Here is a 20,347-nt window from a genome sequence, read left to right as displayed (position 1 = left end):
CTTCTGTGTAAGAATTCCTCCTCCACTAGGGGCCTTATCACCACCATCTATTCTATTATTAACGCACCTCAGGGCGATTCCAATGTGGGCCATCTTTATATGACCAAATGGGAGAGTTACCTAAATAAATCCATATCCCTGCGGCTTTGGCAAGTGATCTGGTCCCAGGCTGCCAAATCTCTCTTGTCTATCTACTACATGTGCCACCCAAGAATATGCGGAAATCTCCAGCTCCTCTTACGTGTCCTGACCGCAGCTAAGTGCCTGCTGGCAAAATGCTGGAAGCAATCACTTCTCCCTTCTGCATTGGAACTTATTAACAGAGTCCAGGACATAAGGCGACACGAGTTCCTCTCAGCTTCTAATGAGAATTGGATTGAGGGGTTTCACAAGATTTGGGACCTATGGGATACCTACTACGAGATATTCCGGGCCCCGGGCCCCGCACCCCTGCTCCCCTTTCTGGTTGACCCCCTAGTGTGTCTGTCCCGTCTGCGTCTTTGATGTTGTTTGTTATGATTTTGGTTTCCTCACTGACTTTGCTAATAGTTATGTTGCAGTATGGTACAGATTTGGGTGGATTTTAGAAGTCTACCATTTTCTCTTTTTTCTCGACTTCATTCCTATCATTTTTGCGGATATGTGTATCCATGTGCACAATGTCTGCTGACCTACATAATTGCCTTTGTTACTGGTCACTGACATGTTTGATTTATAGCGATATACTGCCGACTTCTTTTTCCTTTTGAATTTGAAAAATGTATAAATTTATTTAATAAAAAACAACAAATATTAAAAATCAAATAAATATTAAAAATAGTAAAAAATTATGCATTGATCCATGCTATGAGATTGTTATTAATATTATATTATATTGGGAACATGGAGTAGATGTTAGGTATACCGCCTGGAGATCCAGGTCTCTCCCGTCATTGCCTGTGACTTGAGTGAGCTGCTCCCATTCTTGTCATTTCTGTCATTTTACATATCCATCTGCATAACTCCACATCATGTGGTGAGCGATATCAGGTTAACAATAAACCAACTTGTTTGTGATTCATTATAGGTAACAATTGTTACTAGGACCCTGGGGGGCACCAGGTCACTAAGCTTGTGCAGCAGAACGGGTATACAGTATATACATACTGGATATACGCACAGGACAATGTTCTCTTTATTTCTATTTTTCAGTTTTGGGGTCACGGCTTCAGACCGGGGTCACACGGGGATTCTGTGTCCATGGGAAATCTACCGATCCTGCTGTACACTATAGTGCACAACAGGTGATTTACATGTAAATACACAGAAATGATGGATTCGGGTTTTTCTGTTGGTAAAAATGAAATGTACTAAAAGTGCTGGAGAAAAGCAGAGGCCTCCCCCACAGTCCAGACTAACCCCCAGGGGATGAATACTTTTACAAGACTATATAAGCTGGATAAATGTCTCCTAACTGCAGAAACTCCATAATGCTTTCTATATAGCCCCCCCACACACACATTACTCCACCCATTCAGTACTCCATGTAGCTTTTCCCAGTATTTCATATCTCTTTTCCCCTTCCTCAGTGTAACTCCTCCCTATACACCACATCACCCCTCCCCTTCAGTTTAACTCCTCCCTATACACATTGCTCCTCATCTGAATCAGTGTAACTCCTCCCTTTACTAAACATCACCCCTCCCCTTTAGTGTAACTCCTCCCTATACACCACATCACCCCTCCCCTTCAGTGTAACTCCTCCCTATACACATTGCTCCTCATCTGAATCAGTGTAACTCCTCCCTATACATCACCCCTCCCCTTTAGTGTAACTCCTCCCTATACACCACATTGCTTCTCATGTCAGTGTAACTCCTCCCTATACACCACATAACCCCTCCCCTTTAGTGTAACTCCTCCCTATACACCACATCGCTCCTCCCCTTTAGTGTAACTCCTCCCTATACACCACATCACCCCTCCCCTTTAGTGTAACTCCTCCCTATACACCACATCGCTCCTCCCGTTTAGTGTAACTCCACCCTATACACCACATCGCTTCTCCCCTTTAGTGTAACTCCTCCCTATACACCACATCACCCCTCCCCTTTAGTGTAACTCCTCCCTATACACCACATCGCTCCTCATCTGAGTTAGTGTAACTCCTCCTTATATCTCCAAAGAAGTAGACTTACTTGAGTGGGTGACACTGTGGTAAGTTTATTGGGGGCACCGTTGATTACAGGGGTCTCCAGACTGAAACATATTATAGACATTAACCAGTGGAAACATAGTGAGTGCTCCCACCATAGAGCCTAGCTGCACTACTGCCCCACACCACACCAGGGCGCTGTGTCCTTCACTCCGCAGGATGACTCCGATAATCACCTTCACGTAGGACAGAACCCCGACAAACAGCACCCAGGCCACCACCTGTATGAAGAGAAGTAGTCAGTGATCTACACAGCTCACCTCTGTGAAGATGGGTGGCACTGTATATGGGGCGCACTGTGCAGATGGGTGGCACTGTATATGGGGCGCACTGTGCAGATGGGTGGCACTGTATATGGGGCGCACTGTGCAGATGGGTGGCACTGTATATGGGGCGCACTGTGCAGATGGGTGGCACTGTATATGGGGCGCACTGTGCAGATGGGTGGCATTTTATATGGGGCGCACTGTATAGAAGGGTGGCACTGTACATGGGGCGCACTGTGCAGATGGGCGGCACTGTATATGGGGCGCACTGTGCAGATGGGTGGCACTGTATATGGGGCGCACTGTGCAGATGGGCGGCACTGTACATGGGGCGCACTGTGCAGATGGGTGGCACTGTGCAGATGGGTGGCACTGTACATGGGGCGCACTGTGCAGATGGGCGGCACTGTACATGGGGCGCACTGTGCAGATGGGCGGCACTGTACATGGGGCGCACTGTGCAGATGGGTGGCACTGTATATGGGGCGCACTGTGCAGATGGGTGGCACTGTACATGGGGCGCACTGTGCAGATGGGCGGCACTGTACATGGGGCGCACTGTGCAGATGGGCGGCACTGTACATGGGGCGCACTGTGCAGATGGGCGGCACTGTACATGGGGCGCACTGTGCAGATGGGCGGCAATGTATATGTGGCGCACTGTGCAGATGGGCGGCACTGTACATGGGGCGCACTGTGCAGATGGGTGGCACTGTGCAGATGGGTGGCACTGTATATGGGGCGCACTGTGCAGATGGGCGGCACTGTACATGGGGCGCACTGTGCAGATGGGCGGCAATGTATATGTGGCGCACTGTGCAGATGGGTGGCACTGTATATGGGGCGCACTGTGCAGATGGGTGGCACTGTATATGGGGCGCACTGTGCAGATGGGTGGCACTGTGCATGGGGCGCACTGTGCAGATGGGTGGCACTGTATATGGGGCGCACTGTGCAGATGGGTGGCACTGTACATGGGGTGCACTGTGCAGATGGGTGGCACTGTATATGGGGCGCACTGTGCAGATGGGCGGCACTGTACATGGGGCGCACTGTGCAGATGGGTGGCACTGTGCATGGGGCGCACTGTGCAGATGGGCGGCACTGTACATGGGGCGCACTGTGCATATGGGCGGCACTGTACATGGGGCGCACTGTGCAGATGGGCGGCACTGTATATGGGGCGCACTGTGCAGATGGGCGGCACTGTACATGGGGCGCACTGTGCAGATGGGCGGCACTGTATAGAAGGTTGGCACTGTATATGGGGAAGCACAGTGCTGGCACATCTGTCACAGCTCAGAGCTCGCTCCAGATGGGGCGCTGAGGATTAAAGGAATGATCATTAGAAAACATGAGAGACAGCAGGTGTAGGAGTGTGGTCTCCAGGTTGGTGCAGGTTTTGTAACTCGGTTCCATTGAAGTGAATGGAGCTTAATTGCAAACCGAACCTGAGCTGGAGACCGGCGCAGCGCTGTCCCTGGCAGGCGAAGACTGGAGCGGCGCTGTCCCTGGCAGGCGAAGACTGGAGCGGCGTTGTCCCTGGCAGCAGGCGGCCATGTTTAACGCTGGATGCTTTAGGCTGTTCTCCCACAATGCAAAAGTAATGACAAATAACGAATATTAATAACGGCCGCTAGTGGCAGAGCTGTGTAACAACTCCACCTTTTAAAAATTTTTTTATCATTGTTCTCATAGGAATTTTATAAATGTTCTTCATCAATATATTTTATGTTCTATCAAGCTAAGGACCTTTCCTCCATATATCACTGATACAGCATTGGCCCTATTACATAAGGGTGGTCGGGGAATATATCAGTAATAGGACACTGGCCCTATTACATAAGGGTGGTCGGGGAATATATCAGTAATAGGACACTGGCCCTATTACATAAGGGTGGTCGGGGAATATATCAGTAATAGGACACTGGCCCTATTAGATAAGGGTGGTCTGGGAATATATCAGTAATAGGACACTGGCCCTATTAGATAAGGGTGGTCGGGGAATATATCAGTAATAGGACACTGGCCCTATTACATAAGGGTGGTCGGGGAATATATCAGTAATAGGACACTGGCCCTATTACATAAGGGTGGTCGGGGAATATATCAGTAATAGGACACTGGCCCTATTACATAAGGGTGGTCGGGGAATATATCAGTAATAGGACACTGGCCCTATTAGATAAGGGTGGTCGGGGAATATATCAGTAATAGGACACTGGCCCTATTACATAAGGGTGGTCGGGGAATATATCAGTAATAGGACACTGGCCCTATTCGATAATAGTGGTCGGGGAATATATCAGTAATAGGACACTGGCCCTATTACATAAGGGTGGTCGGGGAATATATCAGTAATAGGACACTGGCCCTATTACATAATGGTGGTCGGGGAATATATCAGTAATAGGACACTGGCCCTATTACATAAGGGTGGTCGGGGAATATATCAGTAATAGGACACTGGCCCTATTACATAAGGGTGGTCGGGGAATATATCAGTAATAGGACACTGGCCCTATTACATAAGGGTGGTCGGGGAATATATCAGTAATAGGACACTGGCCCTATTACATAAGGGTGGTCGGGGAATATATCAGTAATAGGACACTGGCCCTATTAGATAAGGGTGGTCGGGGAATATATCAGTAATAGGACACTGGCCCTATTACATAAGGGTGGTCGGGGAATATATCAGTAATAGGACACTGGCCCTATTCGATAATAGTGGTCGGGGAATATATCAGTAATAGGACACTGGCCCTATTACATAAGGGTGGTCGGGGAATATATCAGTAATAGGACACTGGCCCTATTACATAAGGGTGGTCGGGAATATATCAGTAATAGGACACTGGCCCTATTACATAAGGGTGGTCGGGGAATATATCAGTAATAGGACACTGGCCCTATTACATAAGGGTGGTCGGGGAATATATCAGTAATAGGACACTGGCCCTATTACATAAGGGTGGTCGGGGAATATATCAGTAATAGGACACTGGCCCTATTCGATAATAGTGGTCGGGGAATATATCAGTAATAGGACACTGGCCCTATTACATAAGGGTGGTCGGGGAATATATCAGTAATAGGACACTGGCCCTATTACATAAGGGTGGTCGGGAATATATCAGTAATAGGACACTGGCCCTATTACATAAGGGTGGTCGGGGAATATATCAGTAATAGGACACTGGCCCTATTCGATAATAGTGGTCGGGGAATATATCAGTAATAGGACACAGGCCCTATTACATAAGGGTGGTCGGGGAATATATCAGTAATAGGACACTGGCCCTATTACATAAGGGTGGTCGGGGAATATATCAGTAATAGGACACTGGCCCTATTACATAAGGGTGGTCGGGGAATATATCAGTAATAGGACACTGGCCCTATTCGATAATAGTGGTCGGGGAATATATCAGTAATAGGAAACTGGCCCTATTACATAAGGGTGGTCGGGGAATATATCAGTAATAGGACACTGGCCCTATTACATAAGGGTGGTCGGGGAATATATCAGTAATAGGACACTGGCCCTAATAGATAAGGGTGGTCGGGGAATATATCAGTAATAGGACACTGGCCCTATTACATAAGGGTGGTCGGGGAATATATCAGTAATAGGACACTGGCCCTATTACATAAGGGTGGTCGGGGAATATATCAGTAATAGGACACTGGCCCTATTCGATAATAGTGGTCGGGGAATATATCAGTAATAGGACACTGGCCCTATTACATAAGGGTGGTCGGGGAATATATCAGTAATAGGACACTGGCCCTATTACATAAGGGTGGTCGGGGAATATATCAGTAATAGGACACTGGCCCTATTCGATAATAGTGGTCGGGGAATATATCAGTAATAGGACACTGGCCCTATTACATAAGGGTGGTCGGGGAATATATCAGTAATAGGACACTGGCCCTATTACATAAGGGTGGTCGGGGGATATATCAGTAATAGGACACTGGCCCTATTACATAAGGGTGGTCGGGGAATATAGCAGTAATAGGACACTGGCCCTATTACATAAGGGTGGTCGGGGAATATATCAGTAACAGGACACTGGCCCTATTACATAAGGGTGGTCGGGGAATATATCAGTAATAGGACACTGGCCCTATTAGATAAGGGTGGTCGGGGAATATATCAGTAATAGGACACTGGCCCTATTACATAAGGGTGGTCGGGGAATATATCAGTAATAGGACACTGGCCCTATTAGATAAGGGTGGTCGGGGGATATATCAGTAATAGGACACTGGCCCTATTAGATAAGGGTGGTCGGGGAATATATATCAGTAAAAGGACACTGGCCCTATTAGATAAGGGTGGTCGGGAATATATCAGTAATAGGACACTGGCCCTATTACATAAGGGTGGTCGGGGAATATATCAGTAATAGGACACTGGCCCAAATAGATAAGGGTGGTCGGGGAATATATCAGTAATAGGACACTGGCCCTATTAGATAAGGGTGGTCGGGAATATATCAGTAATAGGACACTGGCCCTATTACTGATATATTCCCCGACCACCCTTATCTAATAGGGCCAGTGTCCTATTACTGATATATTCCCCGACCACCCTTATGTAATAGGGCCAGTGTCCTATTACTGATATATTCCCCGACCACCCTTATGTAATAGGACACTGGCCCTATTACATAAGGGTGGTCGGGGAATATATCAGTAATAGGACACTGGCCCTATTACATAAGGGTGGTCGGGGAATATATCAGTAATAGGACACTGGCCCTATTACATAAGGGTGGTCGGGAATACATCAGTAATAGGACACTGGCCCTATTACATAAGGGTGGTCGGGGAATATATCAGTAATAGGACACTGGCCCTATTACATAAGGGTGGTTGGGGAATATAGCAGTAATAGGACACTGGCCCTATTACATAAGGGTGGTCGGGGAATATATCAGTAATATGTAATAGGGCCAGTGTCCTATAACTGATATATTCCCCGACCACCCTTATGTAATAGGGCCAGTGTCCTAAGGGTGGTCGGGGAATATATCAGTAATAGGACACTGGTCCTATTAGATAAGGGTGGTCGGGGAATATATCAGTAAAAGGACACTGGCCCTATTACATAAGGGTGGTCGGGAATATATCAGTAATAGGACACTGGTCCTATTAGATAAGGGTGGTCGGGGAATATATCAGTAAAAGGACACTGGCCCTATTAGACAAGGGTGGTCGGGGAATAGATCAGTAATAGGACACTGGCCCTAATATGGAGATATCATGTGTAATATAGAGGAGGAGGAGGAGACATAAGTAGTGTAGCTGTAACCTCTGTCCTCAGTGCCGGGTTTTCTCTCTGGAAGAAGATTGTGCGTTTCTTCAGTGTGCTATGGCTGCAGCTGTGTGTGTGTGTGTGTGTGTGTGTGTGTGCACGCTATGGCTTCAGCAGGCTGTGTGTGTGCTATAGTTGCAGCAGGCTGTGTGTATGTGTGTGGTATGGAGGCAGCAGGCTGTGTGTGTGTGTGCGCTATAGCTTCAGCAGGCTGTGTGTGTGTGCGCTATAGCTTCAGCAGGCTGTGTGTGTGTGTGTGCTATGGCTGCAGCAGGCTGTGTGTGTGAGCTATAGCTGCAGCATGCTGTGTGTGTGTGTGTAGTGTGTGTGCGCGCGCTATGGCTGCAGCAGGCTGTGTGTGCGCGCGCGCTATGGCTGTAGCAGGCTCTGTGTGTGCGCACTATGGCTGTAGCAGGCTCTGTGTGTGCGCACTATGGCTGCAGCAGGCTGTGTGTGTGCGCGCGCTATGGCTGCAGAAGGCTGTGTGTGTGTGTGCTATAGATGCAGCAAGCTGTGTGTGCTATCGCTGCAGCAGGCTGTGTGTGTGTGTGTGTACTATGGCTGCAGGAGACTTTGTGTGTGCGTGCTACGGCTGCAGCAGGCTGTGTGTGTGTGTGTGCGCTAAGGCTGCAGCAGGCTGTGTGTATGTGTGCTATGGCTGCAGCAGGCTGTGTATGTGTGCTATGGCTGCAGCAGGCTGTGTGTATGTGTGCTATGGCTGCAGCAGGCTGTGTGTATGTGTGCTATGGCTGCAGCAGGCTGTGTGCTATGGCTGCAGCAGGCTGTGTGTATGTGTGCTATGGCTGCAGCAGGCTGTGTGTATGTGTGCTATGGCTGCAGCAGGCTGTGTGTATGTGTGCTATGGCTGCAGCAGGCTGTGTGTGTGTGCGCTATGGCTGCAGCAGGCTGTGTGTATGTGCGCTATGGCTGCAGCAGGCTGTGTGTATGTGTGCTATGGCTGCAGCAGGCTGTGTGTATGTGTGCTATGGCTGCAGCAGGCTGTGTGTATGTGTGCTATGGCTGCATCAGGCTGTGTGTATGTGCGCTATAGCTGCAGCAGGCTGTGTGTATGTGTGTGTGCGCTATAGCTGCAGCAGGCTGTGTGTGTGCGCGCTATAGTTGCAGCAGGCTGTGTGTGTATGTGCTATGGCTGCAGCAGGCTGTGTGTGTATGTGCTATGACTGCAGCAGGCTGTGTGTGTGTGTGTGTGTGCTATGGCTGCAGCAGGCTGTGTGTATGTATGCTATGGCTGCAGCAGGCTGTGTGTGTGCTATGGCTGCAGCAGGCTGTGTGTGTGCTATGGCTGCAGCAGGCTGTGTGTGTGCTATGGCTGCAGCAGGCTGTGTGTGTGCTATGGCTGCAGCAGGCTGTGTGTATGTATGCTATGGCTGCAGCAGGCTGTGTGTGTGGTATGGCTGCAGCAGGCTGTGTGTGTGTACTATGGCTGCAGCAGGCTGTGTGTGTGCTATGGTTGCAGCAGGCTGTGTGTGTGTTCTATGGCTGCAGCAGGCTGTGTGTGTGCTATGGTTGCAGCAGGGTGTGTGTGTGTGCGCGCTAAGGCTGCTGCAGGCTGTGTGTATGTGCTATAGCTGCAGAAGGCTGTATGTATGTGTGTGCTAAGGCTGCAGCAGGCTGTGTATGTGTGTGCTATGGCTGCAGCAGGCTGTGTGTGTGTGCGCGTGCGCGCTATAGCTGCAGCAGGCTGTGTGTGTGCTATGGTGGCAACAGGCTGTATGTGTGTGTGTGTGTGTCAAGGCTGCAGCAGGCTGTGTGTAAGAGTGTGCTAAGGCTGCAGCAGGCTGTATGTGTGCTATGGTTGCAGCAGGCTGTGTGTATATGTGTGTGCTATGGCTGCAGCAGGCTGTGTGTTCTATGGCTGCAGCAAGCTGTGTGTGTGTGTTCTATGGCTGCAGCAGGCTGTGTGTGTGTGTGCTATGGCTGCAGCAGGCTGTGTGTGCGTATGTGCTATGGCTGCAGCAGGCTGTGTGTATATGTGTGCTATGGCTGCAGCAGGCTGTGTGAGAGTGTGTGTGTTCTATGGCTGCAGCAGGCTGTGTGTGTATGTGCTATGGCTGCAGCAGGCTGTGTGTGTATGTGCTATGGCTGCAGCAGGCTGTGTGTGTGCTATGGCTGCAGCAGGCTGTGTGTGTGCTCAATAGCTGCAGCAGGCTGTGTGTGTGCTATGGCTGCAACAGGCTGTGTGTATATGTGTGTGCTATGGCTGCAGCAGGCTGTGTGTGCGTGCTATGGCTGCAGCAGGCTGTGCGTGTGTGTGCGTGCTATGGCTGCAGCAGGCTGTGTGTGCATGCTATGGCTGCAGCAGGCTGTGTGTGCGTGCTATGGCTGCAGCAGGCTGTGTGTGCGTGCTATGGCTGCAGCAGGCTGTGTGTGCGTGCTATGGCTGCAGCAGGCTGTGCGTGTGTGTGCGTGCTATGGCTGCAGCAGGCTGTGTGTGCGTGCTATGGCTGCAGCAGGCTGTGTGTGCGTGCTATGGCTGCAGCAGGCTGTGTGTGCGTGCTATGGCTGCAGCAGGCTGTGCGTGTGTGTGCGTGCTATGGCTGCAGCAGGCTGTGTGTGTGTGCTATGGCTGCAGCAGGCTGTGTGTGCATGCTATGGCTGCAGCAGGCTGTGTGTGCGTGCTATGGCTGCAGCAGGCTGTGTGTGTGTGCTATGGCTGCAGCAGGCTGTGTGTGCATGCTATGGCTGCAGCAGGCTGTGTGTGCGTGCTATGGCTGCAGCAGGCTGTGTGTGTGTGCTATAGCTGCAGCAGGCTGTGTGTGTGTGTGTGTGTGTGCGTGCTATGGCTGCAGCAGGCTGTGTGTGTCTTAGGCAGAAATTAAAGGGGTATTTTGGGCATCAGAGAAAAATCCAGGGGGGACAGGGTATAGTATCATTTGATTGATAATGTGATTTCCCTTATTCCAACAGTGTCACAATTGGGGTTTATTGCCCCTGTGAGCTTTAGGCAGGACAAAAAGAAGAAAGTTGAACCTTAAAGGGGTTAACCAATGCTACAAAAACTTGGCCGCTTACTTTCAGAGACAACACTTGTCTCCATTTCAGATTCGGTTTGCAATTAAGCTCCATTCACTTCAATGGAACTGAGCAGCAAAACCCTGCCCAATCTGGAGAAAAGAGTGGTGCTGTCTATGGAAGAAAGTGGCCATGTTTTTGTAGCACTGGATAACCCATTTAAGCGTGCTGGGTGATAGGCCCTTATTAAAACCATCTTGTAAAAACTCCAAGATCTGGGGAACAGATGGATTAATGGGGTCTACTTTATGGAAGTCTGGAAGATCCTTCTAATTCTGGCGTAAGATCTATTAGTTGCCTCACTTCTCGAATGAGAAAGTGTACCCATGACCCTGGTAGAAAAGCCTTTGGCCTTCAATAGGGACTGGTTAGGTTCCAGGCCGTCAGATGAAGAGACCCCAGGTTCTGGCAGTGCTGTGTGCCCTGAGACACCAGGTTCTGTCAAGGTGGCAACCTCCAATATTTCCCTCGACTCATGGTCATGAGCGGAATAAGATTATTGGGATGACCGGGACTCTGTCCTGTCTGATCTTGATTAGGACCTTCGGAATCATGGCTACCGGCGGGAATATGTAGGCTAGGCTGTAATTCCAAGTGATGGACATGGCATTCACTATCTCCGGATTGTCGTCCTGGTAAAGCAAGCAAAACCGCGGTAGCTTCGCGTTTTGGCGTGTCGCCATGAGATCTGTCTCTGGTTGGCCCCATTTGGCAACAATCTGACTGAATATCACTGGGTTCAGAGACCATTCGCTCGGAGTTGTCAGATCTCGACTCAGTCGGTCTACCAGGACATTTAAAGTGCCCCAGATATGGAAGGCTGTAAGGTTGGAAAGATTGTAGGATCTTCCCTACTTCCTGGAGGAGGGGTCTGGACCAATGTTGTCTGTTCTTACCTTTACCGCCTGACCCTAAAAAAGTGTCAAGAAATGTTTGAGCGCATTGAATATGGCTCTTAACTCCAGCTCGTTGGAAGAGAGGATTGTTTCTGATGAGGACCACTTTCCCTGTACTATCCTTTGAGTTAGATGGGCTCCCCAGCCAAGGCCGGATGCGTCGGTGGTAAGAACTACCCAGTCTGGTTTCTCTATGTCTACTCCATCTCTTACGTTTGACCACCATCGCAGAGACTGCCTTATAGGCAGAGGGAGTCTGATCTTCCTGTCTAGGGCCATAGTTGATCTGTTCCAGCGCTGAAGTACTTCTGTCTGGAGAGCACTCATGTGAAACAATGCCCAAGGTACCGCTTCTGCTGTAGATGTTAGAAGTCCTATGACTTCCTCAGGGTCCTCAGAGAGACCTGGCGAGGAACTCTCAGAAAAGCGGTATCCTTCCAGAATTCTTGTTTTCCTTTCTGGAGTGAGGAACAATTTCATGTCCTGGGTGTTTATGACAAACCCCAGGTAAGTTTTCTTGATAGAGGGAGTCAAGTCTGACCAGCCAGCCTAGGTCGGAGAGAAGGTCAAAAGTCTGGGAGACGTTCTGGCTGAGAAGGTCTTGATTGGCCATCAACAGCCAGTGTTCCAGATAAGGGACCTTAATGCCCTGCAGTCTGAGAACCGTTACCACCGAAGCTATCACTTTGGCGAAGACGAATGGTGCTGATGAAATTCAGAATGGGAGGACTTTGAATTGGAGATGTAATATCCTTTTCCCTACATGGACTGCTATGCGAAGAACCTTCCTCTGATTGTGCAAGATTGGTATATGGAAGTAAGCGTCCTTTAGATCCAAGGATGCAAGAAAGTCTCCCCTGTTCAGGACGGATTTGACAGATTTTATCATGTTCTTCAGCATGTAACAGTTGAGAAACCTATATTATTATTCTTAGGGCTTCGGGACAAGGAATACAGGTGAGTATACTCCCTGCCCTATTTCTTCCACAGGAACCGGTTTTAGCACAGAAATCTTTGAGGTCCAGTATGGAGTTCGACATTATACTTTGCTTCTCTGGGGAAAGCCGCGATATAATCACGAACCTTTCTGGTGGCAGTGGCTCTAAGGATATGGCATATCCTCTCCTTATTATATTTAGGACCCAGGAGTCCCTGATCCACCTTTCCCAGGCAAATAATTTCCTAGGAAATGGGAGAGGCGACCTCCGACCGGAAGACTGGCGTGGCGTCAGAAGTCTTTCTTCTTTGGGGAAGATCTATTCCCCTTAGAAGCACCTCCACGTCTGGAGTATCCAGATCCGCTCCCTCTGACTCTATATTGGTATTGTCTGTCTCTCTGAGGAGACCTGTCCCGATATTTACGAAAGGAGGACTTCTTAGTGCAAGGCAAAGACTTGCTGTTGCGATCCGAGAGCTCCTCCATCATTATCCTGAGAACAGACAGCCCGGTATTCACAGGGAGGGAGGAGGGGCCACATTCTATTATGTCAATTGTGCCGCTGTGGACGTAAGGCAAGTCCTATTTAGCAGTACCCCCACAGTGCTCCCAATCCTGTGATGTTACAGCCCCACTCTGAAATGCCCGCTCAGCCAATCAGTGAGTGAGGCGGGGTACAGCTGTAGTCACTGACTGGCTGAGCAGGTAGTCTGTGTGTGGCTGTGATGATTTAGGAGCGTGGATGCTGACAGAGAGCTCATACATCTGGGACTATATGTGACCCTTCTATATCACTAGTTGTGAGTAGTTCAGGACATGGGGGTTGGAGACTGGCTGCATCCACTGCACACACAGGAGTAGCTGCTTTTTATCTTCTTCCCTCAGAAGTCGCCCCAGGATCATGCCGGACATTACACAGAAGCTGCCGAGCCCGATCTCCTGTACCCCAGTGTGATAATCCCCCGTATGTGACCGGCCAGTTATGGAGGAGCTGGGGTGTGGTAATAACTTCCCGGGGTGTGAGCGGCCAGTAATGGAGGAGCCGGAGTGTGATAACTCCCCCGGGGTGTGAGTGAGCGGCCAGTTATGGAGGAGCCGGAGTGTGATAATAACCCCCCGGGGTGTGAGCGGCCAGTTATGGAGGAGCCGGAGTGTGATAATAACCCCCCGGGGTGTGACCGGCCAGTTATGGAGGAGCCAGGGTGTGATAATAACCTCCCGAGGTGCGAGCGGCCAGTTATGGAGGAGCCGGAGTGTGATAATAACCCCCCGGGGTGTGAGCGGCCAGTTATGGAGGAGCCGGAGTGTGATAATAACTCCCCGGGGTGTGAGCGGCCAGTTATGGAGGAGCCGGAGTGTGATAATAACCCCCCGGGGTGTGAGCGGCCAGTTATGGAGGAGCCGGAGTGTGATAATAACTCCCTGGGGTGTGACCGGCCAGTTATGGAGGAGCCGGAGTGTGATAATAACCCCCCGGGGTGTGAGCGGCCAGTTATGGAGGAGCCGGAGTGTGATAATAACCCCCCGGGGTGTGAGCGACCAGTTATGGAGGAGCCGGACTGTGATAATAACCCCCCCCCCCCCCCCCCCGGGGTGTGACCGGCCAGTTATGGAGGAGCCGGAGTGTGATAATAACCCCCCGGGGTGTGACCGGCCAGTTATGGAGGAGCCGGAGTGTGATAATAACTCCCCGGGGTGTGAGCGGCCAGTTATGGAGGAGCCGGAGTGTGATAATAACTCCCCGGGGTGTGAGCGGCCAGTTATGGAGGAGCCGGAGTGTGATAATAACCCCCCGGGGTGTGACCGGCCAGTTATGGAGGAGCCGGAGTGTGATAATAACTCCCCGGGGTGTGAGCGGCCAGTTATGGAGGAGCCGGAGTGTGATAATAACACCCTGGGGTGTGAGCGTCCAGTTATGGAGGAGCCGGAGTGTGATAATAACTCCTCGGGGTGTGACCGGCCAGTTATGGAGGAGCCGGAGTGTGATAATAACTCCTCGGGGTGTGACTGGACAGTTATGGAGGAGCCGGAGTGTGAGCGGCCAGTTATGGAGGAGCTGGAATGTGATAATAACTCCCCGGGGTGTGACCGGCCAGTTATGGAGGAGCCGGAGTGTGATAATAACTCCCCGGGGTGTGACCGGGCAGTTATGGAGGAGCCGGAGTGTGATAATAACTCCCCAGGTGTGAGCGGCCACTTATGGAGGAGCCGGAGTGTGATAATAACTCCCCGGGGTGTGAGCGGCCAGTTATGGAGGAGCCAGAGTGTGATAATAACTCCCCGGGGTGTGAGCGGCCACTTATGGAGGAGCCGGAGTGTGATAATAACTCCCTGGGGTGAGCGGCCAGTTATGGAGGAGCCGGAGTGTGATAATAACCCCCCGGGGTGTGAGCGGCCACTTATGGAGGAGCCGGAGTGTGATAATAACTCCCCGGGTGTGAGCGGCCACTTATGGAGGAGCCGGAGTGTGATAATAACTCCCCGGGGTGTGAGCGGCCGGTTATGGAGGAGCCGGAGTGTAATAATAACTCCCCAGGGGGTTGGAGTCTCAGCTGCGGCTTACTGACTCCACAGCCCTGGTTATTTGCCCTTATTTATACGTTGTGGGAAGATAGCCATTGGGTATGTCTTTTACCTTCATTCTTGCTCCCGTTCCCAGCTTTCTCCTTGCAGCACCGATAATCCATAGATTATTAGAAGGGGCGGATTAGCGCACTGGGGGTGGGGCGGTGCTTACTGGAGACACCATTGCATCACCATACTTTCCTCTCAGCGCCTCGTGCACAGGTGGGAGCTATGAGCAGGTTGGAGTTGTCTGACCTCCTGACAGTTCACTTTGATTTCCAGCATGGTTTGTGGTTGTCACGGCCGCGGCGGCATCCCGTGTTCCGGGCCACCGCCGCGACCTCCTCCTGCCCCATGCAGCCGCCGGCGTCCCTGTGCAGGGACCCGGCGCTGCTGCTAGTTCGGCCCCTGGGGGGCGCCTCACCTCTCCTCCGCTCCTGTCTCCGTCTGTGCCGGCCGGCGCGCGCGTCCCCCCCGCCGAGGGCGCGCGCGCCGGCTGTCTCAGATTTAAAGGGCCAGTCCGCCCTTAATTGGTTAATTGCACCTATCTCTCCCTATAAATCCCAGCATGCCCTGTCCCTTGGGTTGGAGCCTCTACATGCTTCCCATAGCGTTTGGCCCAGCTCCCTAGTCCTTGTTCCTGATTCCTGTCCGCTACCTGGTCCCTAGTCCTTGTTCCTGATTCCTGTCCGCTACCTGGTCCCTAGTCCTTGTTCCTGATCCCTGTCCGCTACCTGGTCCCTACTCCTTGTTCCTGGTTCCTGCTTTCCCGTTATACTTTAGTTCCTGTGTTCATCCTGTCACCTGCGGTCACGCCTACAGACCTCTGCCAGCACCATCTCCTGCCTACTGCTCCTGCCACGCCTCGCCTGCCATCACTAGCAACCAAGCCAGGGGTAGCGACCTGGGGGTCGCCTGCCGCAGCAAGTCCATCCCGCGGGCTCTGGTGAAAACCATCGACCCCTTAGACTCCGCTCCCTGGTGAGGTTAGTGCCATCGCTGGTGACGGTCCAGTGGATCCACTAGTCCAGGCGTTACAGTGGTACTGTACTCAAAACCTACAGTGGTGTGTATAGCTGAGGCCGTTATTGGGGATGTGCGGGAGGTGAGAGATCAAGTGGCTGTGACACAGAACAATTATCATGCGAACATCATTGTTGGTCTTTTGCTGATAATCGGCCAATCTGTCCGTGTAATAAGAAATCTTTCAGTTACTTGGAGAAAAAACAACCACACTCTCTAGTGTGAATGATTAGTGACCGTATAACATTAAAAAGGACCATAACAGCACGTGCTGAATGTAACAACGTCAGAGTATAGTTTGCCACTATATCGCTAGTGATCAATCGGTTTGGCAGGTTCTTGCAGGATAATCATTCCGTGTAATAGGGCTTCTCTTGGGTAAGTAGTCATTTATGACGAATATCAGAAACGGGAGGTGTGAAATGACAATGAAGAGACGAGAGACAAGTCCATTACAGGCTGATATTCTGGCCAGTGAGTCAATGAGGTTACACAATACAGCGCGCGGGGATGGGGGCATCATGTTCTACTCAACAGAGAGGTCAATAAAAGGGAGGATGCTGACAACTAAGGGTTAAAATACTCACAATGAGGATACCTCCAGTGTTATTTCGAAGGAGAGGAGGACATGGACTGAACACTGCTATAACCATGATGTATGAGCCGATGCCGGAACCGATCACCATCAGACCCCCGACAGTCCGGAGACACCTACCGGATATCCAGAAATATTTACAGAAAAATGCTCTCCATTCAGGAAGTGTGCAGGAAAACCTGTGATGTGAGCAAAGCCGTATCTCCTGAACAATCATACATAACGTGTGCGAGAACCCTGGGATAGTACAGGCCGAACAATCCTAATGTGTGTGAGAACCCTGCGATGGTACAGGCCGTATCTCCTGAACAATCATACATAATGTGTGTGAGAACCCTGCGATGGTACAGGCCGTATCTCCTGAACAATCATACATAACGTGTGCGAGAACCCTGCGATGGTACAGGCCGTATCTCCTGAACAATCATACCTAATGTGTGTGAGAACCCTGCGATGGTACAGGCCGTATCTCCTGAACAATCATACATAATGTGTGCGAGAACCCTGGGATAGTACAGGCCGAACAATCCTAATGTGTGTGAGAACCCTGCGATGGTACAGGCCGTATCTCCTGAACAATCATACATAACGTGTGCGAGAACCCTAAGAAGGTACAGGCCGTATCTCCTGAACAATCATACATAACGTGTGCGAGAACCTTGCGATGGTACAGGCCGTATCTCCTGAACAATCATACCTAATGTGTGCGAGAACCTTGCGATGGTACAGGCCGTATCTCCTGAACAATCATACATAACGTGTGCGAGAACCCTGGGATAGTACAGGCCGAACAATCCTAATGTGTGTGAGAACCCTGCGATGGTACAGGCCGTATCTCCTGAACAATCATACATAATGTGTGCAAGAACCCTGCGATGGTACAGGCCGTATCTCCTGAACAATCATACCTAATGTGTGCGAGAACCTTGCGATGGTACAGGCAGTATCTCCTGAACAATCATACATAATGTGTGTGAGAACCCTGCGATGGTACAGGCCGTATCTCCTGAACAATCATACCTAGTGTGTGTGAGAACCCTGCGATGGTACAGGCCGTATCTCCTGAACAATCATACCTAATGTGTGTGAGAACCCTGCGATGGTACAGGCCGTATCTCCTGAACAATCATACATAACGTGTGCGAGAACATTGCGATGGTACAGGCCGTATCTCCTGGACAATAGTAATGTGTGTGAGAACCCTGCGATGGTACAGGCCGTATCTCCTGAACAATCATACCTAATGTGTGCGAGAACCCTGCGATGGTACAGGCCGTATCTCCTGGACAATCATACATAATGTGTGCGAGAACCCTGTGATAGTACAGGCCGAACAATCCTAATGTGTGCGAGAACCTTGCGATGGTACAGGCCGTATCACATGTGTACAGAGCCTATCACACAACTCAGTAATCTTGCGGCCATGGAAGCATGGATATGCATACATCTGTGCTGACGGTTTCCAGACCACACATGCAGTGCATACTTACCATCAGCACCTGGCTGCTGCTGTCACTACAGGCCCCACCCTCCTCCTTTAAAATGATTGACCAAATGAGGTGGTAGGGCAGCGGCCTGAAGACACATCGGCATCCAGAAGCCAACAGTGTGGATGGCAAGTATGCCCTTGTGTGATCTGGAAACTGTCAGCATGGATGTATGACCGCTATCAGCTGCACCTTTTCCCACTCTTTGGCTGATCGCTGTTACTTTTATATGGGTCAATTATAGGCCGAGCATTTCTAGCAACGCTCTTGGCCGATAATCAACTGGTGTAAGAGGCCCTTTAGCTGGCCTAGATACCTTTATCTTCAGCTTAGAAAAAGTATGTGAATGCAGGTCTGCAATTCCTGGATGGTGGATGCCTGGAGGCCACTTCCAGAAGATGTGGTTAATAATGTGAATCCCATCCATTATGTGCTCTTACCTGTCGGGTAGATACATAGCAATGCCACATGCTAATGGGTTTGCGATGGAAGCTAGTGTAGCAGCCAGGTGATAGACGCTTCCTCCATAGGGCATACAGGAGTACGTCTGGATGGACGGCAGCACTGCATTGGTCAGAGCATTCACCCAGGCTAGGGTGAGGTAGATAAAGACCTTCTCCCATGTTGAGTACTTTCCTATTTCTTTCTTTGCCTCTGCTATAGCTTCATCCTTGACCATCATTGGCTTCTGCTCAACTCCCTTCCCCGAAGATTCCTTCTTCATTCTCCTCTTCTGTGCTTCTGTCTCCTGGTGACTGTGTTCTTTAGGCATCTTGTGAAGGATGGTGAAGGCAACCAAACAGAGGCCCATCATACCTGCCAAAAACAGGAAGAATCCCCACGCAGGGAACCTGGCAGGCTGGTAAACCGATGTTAAGTTTCCAATGGTGTAGGATCCGTTTGGTTCAGTTGTGTTCATCGGTGCGCAGCTCACCACCCCCACACCTTGGGCCAAGGCTAGTAAAGCTGGCATCAGCCCACTAAGGCCCTCTCCAATGAAGTATGAGATCAGGTAATCTGGCCTGAAATGAGTCATATAAGGAAGAAAAGTGACTGAGGAGGTGCAGTCCACCAATGATAGGAAGAAAATGAGACACAGCAGAGCGGTACTTCTCTGTGATGAACCCACCCAGCTCGTCTCCTGCCAGAGGAAAGCCAGCAAGACGCAGGACACCACACCGACTGCCACAATAACAAATATCACAGGTCCCTCCCGGAGACGTCCGGGACAAAACCTATGAGTAAGTGTGACGGCAAGTGGCCCAACATTAGCAAACTGGATGAGCAGGGAAAGGTAGGAGGGAAGCTCCCAGCCTTCTGGAGTATAAGGCACCAACACAGGCAGCTCCACCCACACACCATTAATGGCAACCCAGGAGCCTAAGCCCAGCAAGGTGGAGAGAATATGCACGATGACCGCCATGATCCTGTAGGTTTAATCTCTAGCCATCAGATTGGAGATGGTTATACGGTTACTGTTGCTGTGATAGATCTGGGTATCATGGCATTGTTTCTGGGATACAGTCATTTGGAAGCAAAAGAAGTTTTTCCTTCTGTTATTTTTCTCCAAGATTTAGAGATTTGGTTTCCAAGCCCAGTCTACGAGAGATCTAATGTCCATGTCAAAGCTTCAGAGCTCAAGAGTCTAAAATGAAGAAAAAGCAGACAAAAGTCACAATCATAGAGGGCAACATGAATAACAGAGCAAAGTGAACATGACGAAAAACAAGAGACTGGGCACCTAACTCTTACAAGGAAAGACAACAGCACCGAGCAGCCACTATGGCAGAGCAAGAGACTGGGAGACAATGGATGAGCCGGCACCATGGCAGAGACAGAGACTGGGCACCTAACTCTTACAAGGAAAGACAACAGCACCAAGCAGCCACTATGGCAGAGCAAGAGACTGGGAGACAATGGATGAGCCGGCACCATCGCAGAGACAGAGACTGGGCACCTATCTCTTACAAGGAAAGACAACAGCACCGAGCAGGCACTATGGCAGAGCAAGAGACTGGGAGA

At 50.4% G+C, this 20,347-nt stretch overlaps 1 protein-coding gene across 1 annotated transcript; it reads right to left on the bottom strand.

Annotated features, from left to right (window-relative positions):
* Positions 1–2,202: 2,202 nt before the first annotated feature.
* LOC138784251 (solute carrier family 52, riboflavin transporter, member 3-B-like) lies at positions 2,203–19,748 on the bottom strand. The gene is made up of 3 exons (XM_069959764.1): positions 18,766–19,748; positions 16,831–16,954; positions 2,203–2,415 (listed from the first exon to the last, which is right to left on the bottom strand). The coding sequence occupies exons 1-3, from the start codon at positions 19,746–19,748 to the stop codon at positions 2,203–2,205; spliced, it is 1,320 nt and encodes a 439-aa protein (XP_069815865.1).
* Between the last annotated feature and the right edge of the window lie 599 nt (positions 19,749–20,347).

Source organism: Dendropsophus ebraccatus, chromosome 2 (genome assembly GCF_027789765.1).
Source record: "Dendropsophus ebraccatus isolate aDenEbr1 chromosome 2, aDenEbr1.pat, whole genome shotgun sequence".
Lineage (NCBI taxonomy): Eukaryota > Metazoa > Chordata > Amphibia > Anura > Hylidae > Dendropsophus > Dendropsophus ebraccatus.
Note: the sequence above shows the minus strand (reverse complement) of the source record. Positions and strands in the feature narration are given on the sequence as shown.

Coding starts and splice junctions, on each gene's coding strand:
- LOC138784251 (XM_069959764.1), bottom strand. CDS start 19,748: ATGGCGGTCATCGTGCATATTCTCTCCACCTTGCTGGGCTTAGGCTCC. Junction 16,955..18,765: donor GCTATGTATCTACCCGACAG/GTAAGAGCACAT, acceptor GATATCCGGTAG/GTGTCTCCGGACTGTCGGGG. Junction 2,416..16,830: donor ACACTGGAGGTATCCTCATT/GTGAGTATTTTA, acceptor CTCTTCATACAG/GTGGTGGCCTGGGTGCTGTT.